The following is a 16701-nucleotide window of genomic DNA, read 5'->3' as shown; positions in this document are numbered from 1 at the left end:
GGGGAGCATTGATGTCTCTCCGAAATTTCGCTAATACGATCTCACGACGCCATCTTCTAGTTGTAAGATGCAGGTCAGTGCTGGTCAGCATCGCCCTGCAATCAGCCATTTCTCGCACCATCGTCCGTCGTTCGGCCACGGCTTATTGGCGGCGCTGAGGCCGGTCAGGCGACGGCGTACGCAGCGTACGAGGAGGCTGCGTGGTGGAAAGGGGGATCTGCATCTTTCGCTTATTAGTCATGATAGCGTTGTTGAGGCTGTGCTATTATTGCACGTGACGCGCGGCTTCGTCGGCCCACGGTCACTTCGCGGTGCACCTCAGCTTCATCCAGACTGTCAGGTCCTTTGTCGCATCTTCAAACCCAGTCCCTCGGTTTATTGCAACCAACCTCAGCGACCATGATCGGTCCGCAAGCATCCGGGTCCCTTGAAAAGAAGTGGCCTCCCTCGAGAAAGTACGGCCAGTTACTTCGCATTTTCCCATGGACGAAGTAACGGTGACGGCATCACGACTACCCCACTCTCCGCATATCCGGCCTAAGGCAGAAAATTCTCTAATCATCTAGAATACATCCTACTACGCCGTAACGTAGAGCAATACGGTGCAACGTCGTCATCCTTCGTCAGATTTGTAGCTCCTCCTCGGTTCCACGATTCGGCCGGGGGACTTCGGCAAGTCGTAGTACGGGCAATTATGTCCCTCAAAACGTGCTTTCACATTTCCTTCGTATGGCTGACACGGACACGAGAGCCCGGCGTCAGAGTAGGTGGAACGACATTCCTTTTCTAGCGACTACATGTCGAGACATGATCAGTTTCTAAGATTTGATTTATTGCCTTCTACCCGCGCGCTTTAGCGGTGTGTAGATCTGTAGATCCCTACCAACACAGTCAGTCGATAGCGAACGAGATAGTTCGTGCGATCATCGTCGTAACGCCAAAACTCGGATCCTTCCCCGGAAAAGTGACAGAAATAGCATCGTCGCGTGCGATACATGACCCACTGCGAAGGTGACTAAACTCGAAGTCTAGCGCCCGTCGAACATTCTTTCGTTGACCGGATGGTTTTTCGCGAAGAGCAACACATTTACCACTGTCATCTGACTCGATTCCCAGAAAAGCCTCGTTTAAAAGAGGGGGAGAGTCGCACTTACTCGACCTAGATCGACACCCTGCAGCAGCAAGTACATGATCTTCCTTCTCCAGGCAGGCAACAGTAAACAAATCAAAACGTAACAGGTCTCATTGCAACATATAGGTTAAGAAAGCGGGATGATTGCAATTGTCTACGCCTCAATATATGATTTTAGCCCTTCGAATCGGTACTTCGCGCATTTTCAAACCGCCACTATGACTTTACCAACCACCCACATTTCACACTTCCTTACCACTTTCACCAGCGCCAACTCTCTCTAACTTCCCTTTCAGCATTATATATGAACCTTTTCCATGGAAATGGTAATCTCTCAGCCCTTCTGCAAAGCTCGCCTCATTGCCGCAGCCAAGATTTCCTCATGTCGCGCTGCTGACATCTTCCCGCAACGGATGTGCATCTCCGGCTCAAAAGCTGACTGACTGATTTTCTTCATCTTGTGCTCCGCTTGTAGCTTGCGAGGCATCTCCATCCGCTACTCCGGAGCCCATGCTGTCAGCCTGCGATTGCATCGATGGCGTCGGGCGAAATGATGCAGGGGTCATTGAGCCAGGCGTTGTCATGACACTCATCCTCGAGGTAGCAAGACTCATTCTCGAAGCCGCTTTTTCTGCGCGTCGCCTTTCACGCGCGGCTGCATCCTTCAGCTCTCTCGTTCTCGATAGCTCTTCATTTTGAACACCTCTTTCTCTTAGCTTCTGCTCCATCTTGTGGTAGTCCTCTGGTGGGAGTAAGCTTCAGTCGAGAAATCCGAGCTGTTGATCGCCTTACCTTTAGAGAATGGCGCAAGCCTCGTTAGATCAGTGACCAGCACCGGATCGGCAAAGACGAAGAGCCCCTCTTCAATGATGAATTTTCGACCCAAGAGCATGTCGAATGGGGCATTCTCGAGAACCAAGAAATCTGTCTGCCATGACTTGATCGAGTTCCTCGTCCATGGTACAGAAACGACCCCCATCGGCTGGAACATGTTTCCATCCGCGCCAGTGTAGAGCTTGCCTAGCTGTGTGAGTTCGAGCCGATCGTGCAGTCCTACACGATTGACAATCGCGGCCGATATCCAGTTATCTTCACTCCCAGTGTCAAACTTGGCACACACATTTGATTCCTCCTCGCTATGTTCCTGGTCTCGTAGGATTCGTGCGTAAAATTCAAATGGATTCGGTGTACTCTGGGTTGCACTTGATGAGGCGTTGATGCCCTCGGCAGCCCTTCTCAAATTGTCCAGGACGTCCTCGGAGAGACCATCTCCCGCGACAGCTCTGTCCGTGAACCTATTGCTGATGTGCACGGGCCCAGTCTGAACATCACCTGAGCTGAACATTGTACCTAGCTGCTGGATGATGGTCTCAACCTGCTTCTCAATCATATCTGTGCCCTGAGTCGTATCAATCACATTTTCGATGTGTATGGCTCCGTGCATTCTCGAACTTCGTTCGTTTCCATCCTTTCGTAAAAGTTCCTGCGTTATGACACTACTTTGTGCTTAGCCATGGAAGTAGTGATTGCTGAAGTCCAAATTCTTACTCCATGACGATATCCCTCAATATCTTGACGGAGCGTCTGTAGCTGCCCAGATGTTTTTCCAAGTCACCTGCCTCAGGCCATCGTATCGCTGTTGAAAGTGTTATCTTCTCCACATTACGCCGGATTATCCTCTCCACATTAGAGAGATGGAGTTCGCAAAGCTGTAGAGAGAGCGTGGCGCTTCGAGGGAGTCTAGAAGTTCCTGAGAGAGCTATCTGCCCAATCTCTTCCAAGATCTCCGAGTATATCTCGATTTCGAGCTTGACGGCCGCCGAGAGGTTGTTTTGGGATTTATCGTGATCGGACAAGAAGGTTGAGACCACACGGGCATGATTGACAATAGTAAGAGTTCCAGCAGCTAAACTTACCGCCTCCGCCATTTTCCTTGACGGTATTATATGAGAATAACTAGATGTAGTGAAACTGTAGGGCAATGAATGTTTTCTTATCAAGGCTGGAACGCGGGGGGTGAACCTCTTGTACTAGCATGATTCTGTGGCGTAGGTACCGAAAACATCTTCCTTAGTATGAACCAATTGTGCGACAGCGTAGCCGCTCCAGTCGGGTTGTGCAGCCAAAGTGACATCATGGCTCACCATTTGCGCGCAGCTGAGTAGATTGGCGAGCGGAGGACTAATCATAACCTCACACTTATGCATACTTGCATGTTAGCGCCTACGGAGGCCCTCCTCATCTAAAGTTCACGTCTCAGCTCCAGCCATCTGATATGTCCTGTGGCACAACACATTTTTACTGTTAAGCAGCCTTGTCACCGAAACAACTTTCTAGTGACCTGCGTGAGTCGCTACAATGAGCTTGCCCGTGTCTACATCTAGCAGCGCTCAGCAACCCAAGGAAGATGTTACAACTACCTCTTTGACCGAAAAAGCACGCGATGGATACCCCTCCTTAGCATGGCTGATGCATCTGTACCCGGACAATGCCATATTTCGTCGATTCGGAGAGCTGAACATGCTGCATCTGCTACGCCTACAAGCAGAACTGCAAGATATGGAAAATGAACTGCAGAAGATAAGAGAGGAAGACACAATGTCGGATGACCTCATCCGCATGTGCCACGCAAAAGACTTCCGTGCCATGCGCGACAATGAAGAAGATTCAGAGCAATACGAGCTGCTCATCAGTATTGGAAAGAAACTCCAGGAATACAGTACGGCTCCTTTCTACTCTTTTTTTCATTCGAAATCTGACACCCCGGGCGTAGATGCGGCATTAGCATTGTCATTACAATCGAAGGGAGCAGATCAGCCGACAAAGAGAGAGCTGCGCAATCTTCAGGAATGGCTATCGAGACCCAAAGGTGGAAATGGCTTTCTCGCGGGCGAGGAAGCAAGAGTATGGGAAGGCAGGGATACTTCTGAATATGTCACTCTGTTTCCACGGGATCTTGAAGATGACGCCTTCACCTCTTTTTTGGGCGGTCGCTTGCTGGATATATATCATGCCGTCTTGGGTCACAGACAGCGTAGTGTATGCATACAACACTAACCTACGCTACTTTTGCTAACGAGAAGTTAAGAAATACGGAACCGACTCTCCAGACGTCGACATACGCAAATACTCCGGACGACGGATTAGGAAAGCTAGCAATATCGCCGTTGCCCTCATGTCCTCCATCCTACCTACTTTGGCTATCCTTGTGCTCTATTTCGTGAGGCGCATGATTGTGAGGATAGGACTTGTCATCCTATTCACTGCAGTCTTTTCTATTGCACTCGCAGTCTTCACAGCTGCCCGCAAGGTAGAGATCTTCTCTGCGACAGCAGCGTATGTATACCTCTTCCCAGATGGAAGTACTGAGCTGATATCTTTGATTAGGTTCGCCGCGGTCGAGGTCGTTTACATTGGAGGTACTACTAATAGTACTTCATAGCATTCAAGACAATACATATTAGGAAACAGGTTCAAGTCGATAGATTACCTACTAATAACAATATATTTTCACATAACGGTTCCCAGATTTAGTGCACCATCCTACAGGGCGTTCCCACCACAAATTGCATCCATGTTCTTTGAAGAGAAAACCAGAGGTGGTCTAGACCATCTACACCGTTTAGTTGTATTAAAGGATACAAAGATACGACTTGGCGTGGTACCATACCATAGGTAAGAAATAAAGAGCACAAACCTTACTTCCAGAAACGTAAGATGAGTACAACATAGCGTAATGTCCCTTAATAGCAGCAGTAGATAGGTAGTAGAACTATACCGAAGACCGAAACACAATGCAACTATTCCGACATGGCGCGTCAAAATCCAAATCTTTGGGAAATTGTGCTAACAAGAGCCATCTTCAAAGTGAACATGAGAACAACGTGCATTAAATCAGTACGCTTCCCGCCAGCCCGTGGCAAGGAAAGCTGAAGTGAGGTATTCGTGAAAAAGTCGTCATCCTCCACCATCCCGTCTTATGGGCCAAATATTGCCTTGGTTTCCATATATACATCCCGTATACACATCCAAAATGCTCCCAGATCCACCAACGTCATATACACTTCTCCTTATCCTCTCCTGTGTGCAGCCTTCCGATACATAGCGATGTCCCATCCTATGAGACACCAGCATTACTCGTGCTCACCGACCTCTTCCAGCCAGCCCAGCCCCATCCGCCCGCACCGCCCGAAGCTTCTCTCGGCACCAGACTCGGAGTCTGGCCAGGCGACGTAGGGACCGGGCTCTGCCCACTGACCACCCTCTTCATACCCTCATAATATTTGCTCTTCAGTTCTTCCAACTCCTGCTTTGCTACCGCCTCTGCCGTTTTCGCGTTGACGAGTTCGAGGAGCAGCGCTTCGTTATCCGCGGGGGTGTGGTTCTCAGTCGCTAGCACAGACTGTGTGGCGAGCGAAGAGGAGCGCTTCGAAAAGGTGGATGTCTGTGGTGGTGGATGATGGGTAGACTTCTGGCTGGGCGTACGACCAAGTCTTAGTTCCCTCAAGCCGCCAGAAACACTGTCCGATGTAGTCGAGCGGGATAAGGTGGGAGGCGTGTCGGGTATGAAGGCATCCATGGAGGCCCACGATGTGCCTGTTGAGGCCTTTCGCGCGTTTTGGCGAAGTTCTTGTATCGTCTTTTCCTGTTTCTGGTTCTGATTGTAGGATTCTTGGAGGCGCTGTCGGGTATCTTTCAGCGCATCGCGGGCGATCTGAAGCTCAGTGTCGCGGTCATTGAGGTCGCGGGCTAGCGTCTGTGCGCGAATTGTCTCGGAGTTCAGTTGCTCTTTTGTGCGTGACAGGTTGTCGCGTAGTATTTCTTTGGTCTCGAACATAGAGGACGCGCGTTGATGTGTTTGCGTTGATGGGAAGTGCTTCTCTAGCGTCTCCACGATGTCTACGCCTTCTTCAGGCGGCGCACTCATAGGTCTCTCATCGGATGATGCAACCACATTCGCAGCTGTGATGGTGCTCCTACGTCGCGATTCTCGCGGCGAGGGAGCTGCAAGCGTAGACGTCCTCTTGCGGAGTTTGTCGACTACTGTCCGCACAACACGATACTCCTCTTTCCGGTCTTCGCGCTGCTTCTGCAATGCAGCTTCCAGCTCGCTGTTCTGCCGTTGCAGCTGGCTCACTGACATGAGAAGCTGCTCAATCTGGTAGTGCAAATCTCGGTCCTTCGCAGAGTGGCCCATTGCAACGGATCCATGACCTGACTTTAGCGACATCACATCCGCACTCGAGCCGCGAGAGACGTCTGTCAATGCGGTGCTCTGAGTCGCTGCCGAAGCGTCCGACTCAGCAGTCGAGTTTAGCGTCGATGCAAGGCTCTGTTTCGACGCGGATCGTCTCAGAAAGCTAACAGGTCGTGATGGCGCAGACAGACCCGGGCTAAGAGACACTGATTTCGTCATAGAATTGGAGGGACCCCATAGTCGGCCAAGGAAAGACGTCGCAGACTTCTGGATCTGCTGCTTAGACGAGTCTTTTTCCTGGGCCTCTTTGTATTGTTGTTCCAACCCTTGCAGCTTCTCGCGCGTAACGTCATTCGTAAAACCGACAAAATCATTTACCAGTTCGTCGGCAGATCCCGCATTCCGTCCATATGGATCCCAGAGCTGGCGGCCTAACAGTAATTGCATCACATCCTCAAACTCGCTTAGCGATAACAGCTTCTGTTCATTCCTCTTCATGAGCGCGAGTGCAACGCGCATGATAGTCTCGGAAGCGCCTTCCGCGAATAAAACGTCGTAGATACGGAAGAGCATGGGTAGCGGGCATGTGACGGCAAAGAATGAAAGGAACCATTGCGACAGGTATGCGGACTCGACTCCCAGCGTATCAAGGTGTCGCGCCAGCTGTGGCATGTGTTGGTCGAGAAGTTTCTGGAACTGAAAGATGCGCAGGTGCAGGCCCGAGAGGTCAGGGAGGAAACATGAGCGGAGGTCATAGTCTTCCATGAGCCTGTAAATTGTTAGCATTGCTCAAGTGTGTCTGTATCTCGACACGTACCTAACGAGCACACAGAAGGCCTCTTTGTCGCCCATCTGCATCAGCAGTGGACCAACGAGGAACCCCAGGCCCTGACAATAGCCGATTTTCTGGTCATAAAGGCTGAAGCACTTCAGCACGCGGCCCAGCATCTTCTGTCCCTCGCCTTCAGAGTCCTTGAACATCTCGACACCCGGAAAACTTCTGCCGAGGTCCTTATTGATGATGTTCTCGTATGGGCTTGATTCTCCACACAAGGTATCATATTGGTCCTCTATGAGCTTGTCCCTCGCGCCCGAAGCGCTCTGCCACACAACGCCGCGCAAAGGCGCTGGTATCCCTCCTCGAATCTTGTTAAGGCAAAGAGTTGGTAGTCGTTGGATTGTTTGGGGGTAGTCTCGCACGAGGGCGGCCCAGAACTCGAGCTCGGTCATGGGCGGTGGGGAGGGGAGTTGTGAGTAGCGCACAATCGAGGTCTCATGCTGCACGAGGCGTTTGAGCTGGTTGAACGAGGGCGGTCGGGACTGGCTGCGGATGCGGGAGACCTTCATGCCAGCTTTGGAGTCTGATAGTAGGGCGTTGTTCTCTTGTTCTAATCGTGCAAGAAGGAGTGTCATAGCCTGGTTATGTTAGCGGTGCACTGTGCTTGACCATTTCGAATCCTACCTCTTCTTCGCCCTCTGGCTCTTGCTCTTCCTTCTTCTCCAATTCCGCCCAATCAACTTGCACACTATTGCCTGACCCACTGCTGCGCCTTCTCGACCTCGACCTAGTGAGGGATTCTGGGGTTTCGGGAGCGTCGGTGTCGTGTACTGATACGGTCGGGCTGTCTGCAGTAGGTGTATCGGTGCTCGCTTGGCTGCTGCGTCGTCCGAAAGCTTTGTGTATCTCAGAAGAGTCCGGCCTCGAGGATAGCCTGCCCTCTTCCACTATAATCTCTGGCCGTAATATAGATTCCCTCGCGCCTTCCTCACCATCCTTTATGCTTCCTCCATCTGTCTCTGAAAGCGGCACGGTAACCATGGAGTCTGTCGGCAATGGAGAGCTATCAATGTGTGTCCTAGGTGACCGTGAGACTAGGTCTCCGATGTTTGCGACCTCCGTCTCCTGCTCGACCTTTACATGCGTTTTCTCGTCCGACATTTTGCGTTCTAGCGGGCGAGCATATGCGGATCCTCGGAGAGGAAGGGACGTCGATGAGCAGCAATGACGATGCTCATATGAGATTGTGCCCCCGCGTGCCTTGTACCGAAGAACTCGCGGTTTCGGCGCTCGGTCGTTGGTCGAAGGTTGAAGTGGCGCTGGCGTAGTTGGTGTTTCAAGAGTGGAATCGAGACTGTTATACGGCGGGGATTAGATCCTTCGAAGCGCACAGCCTGAGGCTTCGCTTTATTCACTCGGAGCTGATATAAGAATAATGAGCGACAAGGCGAAAGCACACCGCGAAAAGAGCGAGGCTGCAACGGGGAGGCAGCTCTGTGCGTATCCGACTCGAAAGGAGCATCAGGAGGCCCAGGACTAGCTTATCGCGAAATAGCCAGGCCAGACAGGGTCCACTCGCCCGCCTTGGCTCAATTACGGGGGGACCAATTGCTGCTCCGAGGCCATATATCGCGACACCGCCGCATCGCATCTTGCCTCGCCATTCATGTGTTGGAGGGGAAGTGTGGCAAGCTCGTGGTGCGCACGCTGAATTTTGCGAAAAACGGCGCGTAATGCACCTGTGCGTGGCATGCATGGCAAACATCGAGCACGAGGGACACGCGACGTAAACATGCCCAAACGCGCCAAAAACGGGTGTGGCGCGACATTCACTTGCCTCGCGTGAACAGGACGACGACACTTTGATCACTCGCATAAGAAGTTGTTGGATTGAAGCATATCAGAATTCATGGTCGGCGCATGAAAGGAAAAGGTGAACCCCCTCGAGTCATGCTACAACGCTCCTTCCCGGCTCCCCAACTCAAGCAGAGGATTTTCAAAGCGCCTGCGCCCTAGTTGAGCTATCGCTGGTTTCTGTGAAAGTACTTCTCAAGCAGCATACCTTATAGGAAGGACAACACCTTTGAGAAGTTAAAAATTTAGTTGATCGCATCGCAGTTAGGCTACCAAGGTGATTTGGCATGTGTGTACATGCCTTATCAAAGAATCACGCTCTGAGCAATTAGGACATAATCCCCATTAGGACCTATCTATGAATCCTCTACGATACACTGTCTCGCTAACGTCAACCGAGCCAATCCTCCGTATCCCTATCCTCGCCTTCCCATCGCCGCATTGTGACTCAATCAACTATCATACGAACAGTACATCCTGTCATCTAACAACGGCGTCTCCTCATCCAGCATCTTAACTTTGCGTTTCAACATCTTGATCCTCCTTCCATGGATCTCGTTCTGGCCGAACAAGGATTTAGCTACTATAAACATGGCACTGAACATGACTATGTTGACTAGTATGACTATGACTAACAAGCATATCTCGAGGTAACTGATTTGGATCTGCGGGGCTGAGGTGCTCCCTAGAGCGGAGAGAATTACACTGCTCATTGTTGATGATTGAAAGTCTTTAGGTTGGTAGTGCTCGGGTTCTGTTGAGACGAGTGTGCTGTGGGGAAAGATCAAACTTTGCTAATTCACCTTTACCTCGACTTTGTGTGTGGTGACACTGTGCAAAGGTTTGCTGAGTTTAGCTCGACGACATGTTTACACAGTGGTGCGCGACTGAACTACACAATTTCCTCCACGGCAGCCAAGTATTGGTACTGGAGTGTATGAGCCACGGCATTGCAAATCATACCCTCACCCCACGCTGCACCACGAGCAATGCTTGTTTGTTGAGGAGAATTGTTCCGACACACCCGCCCATTATAATCCGAGGTTGAATCACGCAGTACCGCTTGCAGGTTTCTGAGCGGACGGAACTGCTTGTGATCGACAAGATGAGCCATGAATCCAAGAGATCAACGGGTCGATCTCTGCAGATATATCCACCATATTCGAGACACAATGACCTCGTGAAGCGCCACCAGAGTAGCACAGCACGACCCATCACTATGGCGACCAAGACATGTCTTACCAGTGCAAGCGAGAAGCTTGAAACACAACCTACATGTACCATGCGGTGTGTGTCTGACAACGTGCGTTGTGGAACATCGTACGACGTATTGAGTCGGGAAACAAGACAAACCTTGATTGCACAAGAAAACGGTAATAATGACAAGCGATTGCATGATGCACGAGACAAGCATGTCGTGACTTGACATGGAATTAGATTGTTAGACATTCATTTCATGCTGGGTCTTGAAAAGGGAGCGGGTGCGGCTGGGTTGACTTGAAGTAAATAAACTAAACTCGGTATACGAAACGATTACTTGCCTTTATATTATAGCATACTGAAAACACGAACGCTGCGCGAAACCCAAAACATGCAAAGAAAGACAGCACTTAGCCTCGCAAGATACTGAATCATTACTCAAAGCTCCTCATCGCCATCATCGTAGTTCTCGTCAAGTTGGACTCGACGAGCGGCATGGATCGAAGTGCGTTGCTCGATAGTGCTGGAGACAAGAGACTGCGCGACCGCTGTGGTCTCCGTTTGGCTCTGGGGCTGCACGAGGGTAGTCTCCTCACTGGTGATCTCCTTAACCGTGGTCTCTACTGTGACCTTCTCCTCCACGATTTGCTGGACTTCTTCGATGTGCGCCTTTTGGACGACATTCTGCTGCTCAGCGTAAGCAACCGCCTCGTCAACAATTTGACCTACAATTTGCTCTACCCCCTGTGCAACTTCAGGGTCGACTGGAGATTCCTCGCCTGTACGAGGGCTGGGCGAGCGGCTTCGAGACTGCCTCGAATCTGTGGGAATTTCAGGGGATAGGCTATGCGGGGGCCCATGGCGTATCTCATTCTGATCATATGCACCCGCCAGCTCAAGCAGCTCTTCATCGAGCTCATTGAGTGCCGGTTGATGGGCCATAGGCACCACTGGTTCGCCCCTGGGCTCATCATCATCGTCAGAATCAGGCTCAATGATGATGGCTTTCGACTTCCTCTTCGTCGTCCCCTTCTTGGTTGGCGTCTTCTTGGTCGGAGTCTTCTTGGGCGCAGCCTTCTTCGCGGCGTTCGCGCCCTTCTTCTTAGGCGATTTCTTTACGACGTCGTTGGCGTTGTTTTCGTTCTCGTTCTCAACACCAGCGTGCTCCTCGTCTTCTTGGGCGGCCGAATCATTCTGCTCATCCCACTCCTTCTCGAGAGCCTTGCTCGATGGGCCGAATGCCGTCTCCATTGCTTTCGAAGCGCGAATCGCCTTGCCTCCTCGCGAATTGTCATTCTTGAAACGAGTGGACTCCGGGGCCTTACCTTGATCGTATACAGACTTGTAAGTCTTATACTCGTAGCTGACGCTCTCCACGGTACGGCCATCAGACAGGCCTGCGAAGCTGAAGCCAGTGGAAAACGCGAAATCTTGGTTCATGAAGCGCTCGTTGTGGCGCTCGGCCAGCTCCCAAATCGACGCATCGGGGAACTCTTGGAGAAGCGATGCCAGATACTCACGCTCTACACGTGTCCAGGGTGCGTCTACAGTGATTCGGTCGATAGCCTGCGCACGCCTATCGTTCAAACACTTGACAGCCTGCATGCTGTTCCAGTCCTTCGGCTTGCCCCCATCGTAGGCGTAGACAGTAGGAGTTCGCTTGGGAGTAGGGTCCTTCGAGCTCTTTGGTCGCATGTCAATGAGCTGAATGAACAGCAATTCCTCTTGATCGAGGCTCTCGGGTAGATTGTCAGCATCTTCAGGCTCAATGGGTCCAAAATACTTGACATAGCGGGAACCGCGCTTGAATCGGTACTTGCGATCCTCCCACATCGGCGGGTTGGTCGCACCGTTGCTTCCACGGGCGGATGGCTGGTCCGGATGAGGACGGGCACACCCAGGCAATGGCTTGATGCCCCAGAATTGGTTATTCTGTGGCACTTCCACAGTGGGCTTCCATGGTAAGAATGCATCCTTGACTGGAGGATTCTTCGTCTTCTTCGCTGCCTTGTTAGGGGTGCCCTCGTTCCCCTCGACACCGGCATCAGCGTTAGTCTTCTCTTCTGGTTTAGCAGCCTCAATTGGCGCAACAATGTTAGAAGAATCGATTTCCGGAGTAGTGGCGGCCAGCGCAACTTGTGTGGGCATGCTCACGTCAGCGCTGTCCGTTACCTTTTGCTTCTTGGCAGCTGCCTCCTCAACAAGAGGCGAACTAGCATGGCGCTTGGACATGGTTGTGGTAATTTAAGATTGAGGTGTGGATTGACGAATATAATTGTCAAGGTTTCTCGTAGGCGGTTGATAGTAGATGGTGGATGCGGGTTGTATGATTTAGAAGGTTCTTGAGAGGACGACCAGCGATGGATATTTAAGAAGAAGAGACGACGTTCCATTCTGGGCGTGGTGTGAAAGAAATTCGAGAAGAAGGGGACAGTGCTTTGTCGATTTCAATCTACAATGTTGGAATGATAAAGTTCGTTTGAAGTGAAGGGATATTCTGTAACAGCAACAAAGCCGGGAAAATAAGAGGTTGTATAAAATATACGCACAATGTCACAAAGGTATAAAGAATTAAATGAATGACAATGGTCGTTCCAGGATGGCTAGCACGGTTGTACAAAACGTGCCTTTGCCATACCCGTGTGACAATGGTTACCATGGTATCCGCGAGTTGACAAGACTGAGATGCTCCATGGCATCGGATCGGATGGAACGGTTGAAGTGACGTTGCACAGCATATGCTTCCGCTTAACGGTTGACCGTCATTTCACCTGAAGTGGGGTACGCGAAAACTGGCGTGCAGATCAAAGTGACAGAAGGCTTGGGAGACGGCTCAAAAGATAAACAATGTGTACGTGTTTAGATTCATTGATGCAAGCCGCTGGGCAAAGCTTGTAGTTGGAGAAGAATTGGATTGGGATGGGAGAGAGGTAAGGCTTAGGGTCATTAGAGGCGCCTCTACGCCCTGTTTACGAGTCAGCGTTCTAGATACATAGTCGGCTTCACCGATGAGAAGGTGCTAGTGCGGGCTTGGCGCGCTCAGCTACCTAGGTAACTCGTCCACTCTTTGACTGACGACATTGTTCACACTCTTGTGCATGCTAGTGCATCTATTTTTCCGCCCCGCCACGTTAACATTGCTGTTGTACACGCCTATAGCTAGTGGGATGCCTTACCCCGACTCTAATGCAGCCCTATGGGACGACACTGCACCGAGCTTACTGACCGCAGCTGTCATACTTCGAGCCAAGCAGCTTTCAATAACAATCAGCACGTATGAAACTGCTAAGCACGATCCCCGACTGCGCTTTCGTGGTGTCTTAGCGCTGACCTCTTTCGCCCAACGAGCCAACAGCAATACTATGAAGGCTGCTGATTGCTTATACGTGATGGGGCAGCTCTTCGTTGCTTATTTTATACAATGCACATTTGGAAACCTCAGTCTCTGCATAACTTCGCCTCAATAATATGGGCTGAGCTGGATATCTCTGAATCGTCACAGAACGCCACAAGTTGCAAGGATGCCAATTTCCAGCGGTCTGTTTTTGCACGACCACAGGCATTGGCGCTTGGCAAAAAATGACAGGAGATCCGATGTAGCTATCTATCATCATAAGGCTGTAGGCTAGAGCTGAGTACAAAATGCAGCTTGGTCCCTCCTACAGCCAGACTTGTATGCAAACACTTCGCCTGTGTTGAAGCTTGGTCATTATATAATCTTTCCCGTTGATCCCGTCGTTGGCTGAGGAATAATGTTCTTTTCAAATATGTTTTCTTTTGTCGTAGTATGGCTTTCCCTCGCCGCAGTTTCGCTTGCAAGCTCATGCCACTTCAAGCTTGAGCTCAGCTGGGGAAAAGGTTCACCAGATGGATACGAACGAGACATGATTTTCATCAATGGCCAGTACCCAGGGCCTCTACTCGAGATACAGCAAGACGATTGGGTCGAGATTGAGGTGGTCAACCATCTTCCTTTCAACACTAGTATCCATTATCATGGTATGCCCCGCTCTCACATTAAACTTACTACACCACAAACTAATCGTCAAAGGTATTCATCAGACCAACACACCATGGGCTGACGGCGTCCCTGGCCTATCGCAGCGCCCCATTCAGCCTGGAGCCAGCTTCAAGTATAAGTGGTATGCCGACCAATATGGAAGCTACTTCTACCATGCTCATAGCCGTGGTCAAATCGACGATGGCGCTTACGGTCCCATTTATATCAAGCCCAAAGCTGGAGCTGAGAAGCCTTTCCACCTGATCAACCCTGCCGAGGTTGATATGCTCGCAGAGGCTGAAGCTAACGTCGCGCCCTTGATACTGTCCGACTGGCGTCACCGCACCTCTGATGAGACTTGGCGTGACCAGCTGGCTTCTGGCCTTGAGAGTGCTATCTGCATGGACTCCTTGCTTGTTAATGGCAAGGGCTCTGTTGATTGCTGGTCACGCGAAGAGATTGATGCTTTCACCAACCCGGGTATCGCACCACTCTTGAAGGCCAATGGCCTCAAATTTACCAATAAGGGGTATGCTGAACGTATTGCCTCTCTCCCACACTCGTAACTGATGATGGCAGATGCCTACCACCTAAGATGTTCCAGATCTTACTTGGCAATAGCACGACTATCAATCCGGGTGCTCTACCTCCGGGGGTTTTCGAAATATGCTCACCTACGCAAGGTCCGCGCGAGGTAATCAAAGCACCACACGACAAGAAGTGGCTGGCACTTGATATCATGTCAACGGCCGGGATTGACACATTCGCTTTCAGCATTGATGAACACCCGCTATGGGTGTACGCAGTCGATTCCCATTACATCGAGCCTCTCAAAGTTGACGTGCTTACGGTTGCTAACGGTGATCGCTATTCGGTCTTCATCGAGCTCAATAAAGCAGTCGGGAATTATGGTATACGCGTCGCATCTCTATCTCTCATTCAGCTTATCGACACTACTGCTATATTCTCCTACGACGGAGACTATGGCCACAGCTATGGTCCCTACAAAAATAACACCAACGTGGACGTCGTCACATCAAAACCTTACGCCAACCAAGCGGGCCAACCCACTTCCGAAGATGTTGTCGTTTTCAATCAAGCAAAGATTGTTTCTTTTCCCCCACAGTACCCCACCATCGCCCCCGAAATTGCTCAAACATTCTTCATGACTATGGGAAATGTCGGCAACTCCTACACTTGGGCATTGAACAGTACACCGTTCAACCACCCTGCACTCGACGACAGCAACCCACCATTGCTCTACCAGACACCAAACGCCCATAACCCGGGCGGTAACATCACCATCGCGACAAAGAACAATACGTGGGTTGACCTGATCTTCCTTGTCCCCGGGGCCAACCAACCCCCACACCCAATCCACAAGCACTCCAATCGCGCATTCATAATCGGCAGTGGCATAGGTCGTTTTAACTGGACTTCTGTTGCTGAGGCTGCAAAGGTGGTTCCGCAGAACTTCAACTTCGTCACTCCGCCATATAGAGACGGGTTCGTCACGCCGCCTTCCGCTGTGGAACCTATGTGGTTAGCAGTGAGGTATCACGTTGTCAATCCAGGCGCATTCATGCTTCATTGTCATATTCAGAGTCATTTGAATGGCGGTATGGCGATGGTTTTGTTGGATGGGGTGGACGAGTGGCCTGAGGTACCCGAGGACTGTAAGAACTAATGACGAGGCAGAGGTTGAGTAAATAGTAATATCTAATGACGAACATAGCCTAGATAATGAATATTACTCTATAGTATTCTCATATGCCGTCGCGGCCATTGCACCGTGCCTGCGCAATGTCTCTCATGGCCTTCAAGCGATCCTGGAGATGCTTGACTGTCTCAGGTATCATCACACTACAGAAAGCCGTAGTTGATCTTGCGCACTTGATCGATGATCTTCCGCTGCGCTAGTTCGTTGTATGTCATGAATAAACAGCTGGTGTGTTTCACGGACTGGCATATGCCCGGGAAATGCTGGTGCTCGCGGAAAGGTCTGCTGCATCGTTACGGCCATGTTATGCCTCTATGCTTTGATGGCGCTATGAGCATGCGTCGCATCTTGTATCGTGGCTTCGATTTCTGTTTGGTTAGGCTCGCTGTGTCATCCCATGTCACGTCATGTTTCGGTACAGCCTTCCGCCGAACGCTCACAACAACCTCTATTCCTCCGACTGCCCAGTGTCTGAGCCCCGCTATCGTTTGCGCATCAATTGCCGATGAGATAGTATGGTAGTAAGCCTCTTGCTATTAGTTTCTTTCGAGTTTGAGTCGAATGCAACGTAGGCGCCTTTCAAACCAGTTGCTATCCGGGTGTTTGAAGCGAACAGAACGTAGCATCACCAGCAAAGGCATCGACACTTCCTTGACACTTAACCTCGCACGCGGACCGTAACCCCTCGTTGTTCAGGCGGCTATGGTGTTGTGCACCACTCGTCGGGTGCCAACTTCCGACATTTTCCTGCCACCTCGGTCTAGCCGGGCGAAAACGGCCATACCAAGACCAACTGTGTCGTGGAGCACCGTAATCGTCA

The 16701-nt window shown here is 50.8% G+C and overlaps 5 protein-coding genes across 5 annotated transcripts; 2 read left to right on the top strand and 3 right to left on the bottom strand.

Annotated features, from left to right (window-relative positions):
- Positions 1-1261: 1261 nt before the first annotated feature.
- Positions 1262-3106, bottom strand: K460DRAFT_416352 (uncharacterized protein). The gene is made up of 3 exons (XM_040937799.1): positions 2681-3106; positions 1925-2628; positions 1262-1874 (listed from the first exon to the last, which is right to left on the bottom strand). The coding sequence occupies exons 1-3, from the start codon at positions 3058-3060 to the stop codon at positions 1561-1563; spliced, it is 1398 nt and encodes a 465-aa protein (XP_040787584.1). The 5' UTR covers positions 3061-3106; the 3' UTR covers positions 1262-1560.
- Positions 3107-3490: 384 nt separating this feature from the next.
- K460DRAFT_416351 (uncharacterized protein) lies at positions 3491-4574 on the top strand (the record flags this gene model as incomplete). The annotated part of the gene is made up of 4 exons (XM_040937798.1): positions 3491-3851; positions 3906-4171; positions 4221-4468; positions 4520-4574. 4 exons carry the CDS (start codon positions 3491-3493, stop codon positions 4572-4574), a joined length of 930 nt encoding a protein of 309 aa, XP_040787583.1.
- Positions 4575-5249: 675 nt separating this feature from the next.
- On the bottom strand, positions 5250-8268 carry K460DRAFT_354880 (uncharacterized protein; the record flags this gene model as incomplete). The annotated part of the gene is made up of 3 exons (XM_040931828.1): positions 5250-7098; positions 7147-7745; positions 7792-8268. 3 exons carry the CDS (start codon positions 8266-8268, stop codon positions 5250-5252), a joined length of 2925 nt encoding a protein of 974 aa, XP_040787582.1.
- Positions 8269-10599: 2331 nt separating this feature from the next.
- Positions 10600-12393, bottom strand: K460DRAFT_376544 (uncharacterized protein; the record flags this gene model as incomplete). Its single annotated transcript, XM_040934891.1, has 2 exons — positions 10600-12216; positions 12316-12393. The coding sequence occupies 2 exons, from the start codon at positions 12391-12393 to the stop codon at positions 10600-10602; spliced, it is 1695 nt and encodes a 564-aa protein (XP_040787581.1).
- Positions 12394-14157: 1764 nt separating this feature from the next.
- On the top strand, positions 14158-15848 carry K460DRAFT_336823 (multicopper oxidase; the record flags this gene model as incomplete). Its single annotated transcript, XM_040930987.1, has 2 exons — positions 14158-14690; positions 14741-15848. 2 exons carry the CDS (start codon positions 14158-14160, stop codon positions 15846-15848), a joined length of 1641 nt encoding a protein of 546 aa, XP_040787580.1.
- Between the last annotated feature and the right edge of the window lie 853 nt (positions 15849-16701).

Source organism: Cucurbitaria berberidis (genome assembly GCF_010015615.1).
Source record: "Cucurbitaria berberidis CBS 394.84 unplaced genomic scaffold K460scaffold_3, whole genome shotgun sequence".
Classification (NCBI taxonomy): domain Eukaryota; kingdom Fungi; phylum Ascomycota; class Dothideomycetes; order Pleosporales; family Cucurbitariaceae; genus Cucurbitaria; species Cucurbitaria berberidis.
Note: the sequence above shows the minus strand (reverse complement) of the source record. Positions and strands in the feature narration are given on the sequence as shown.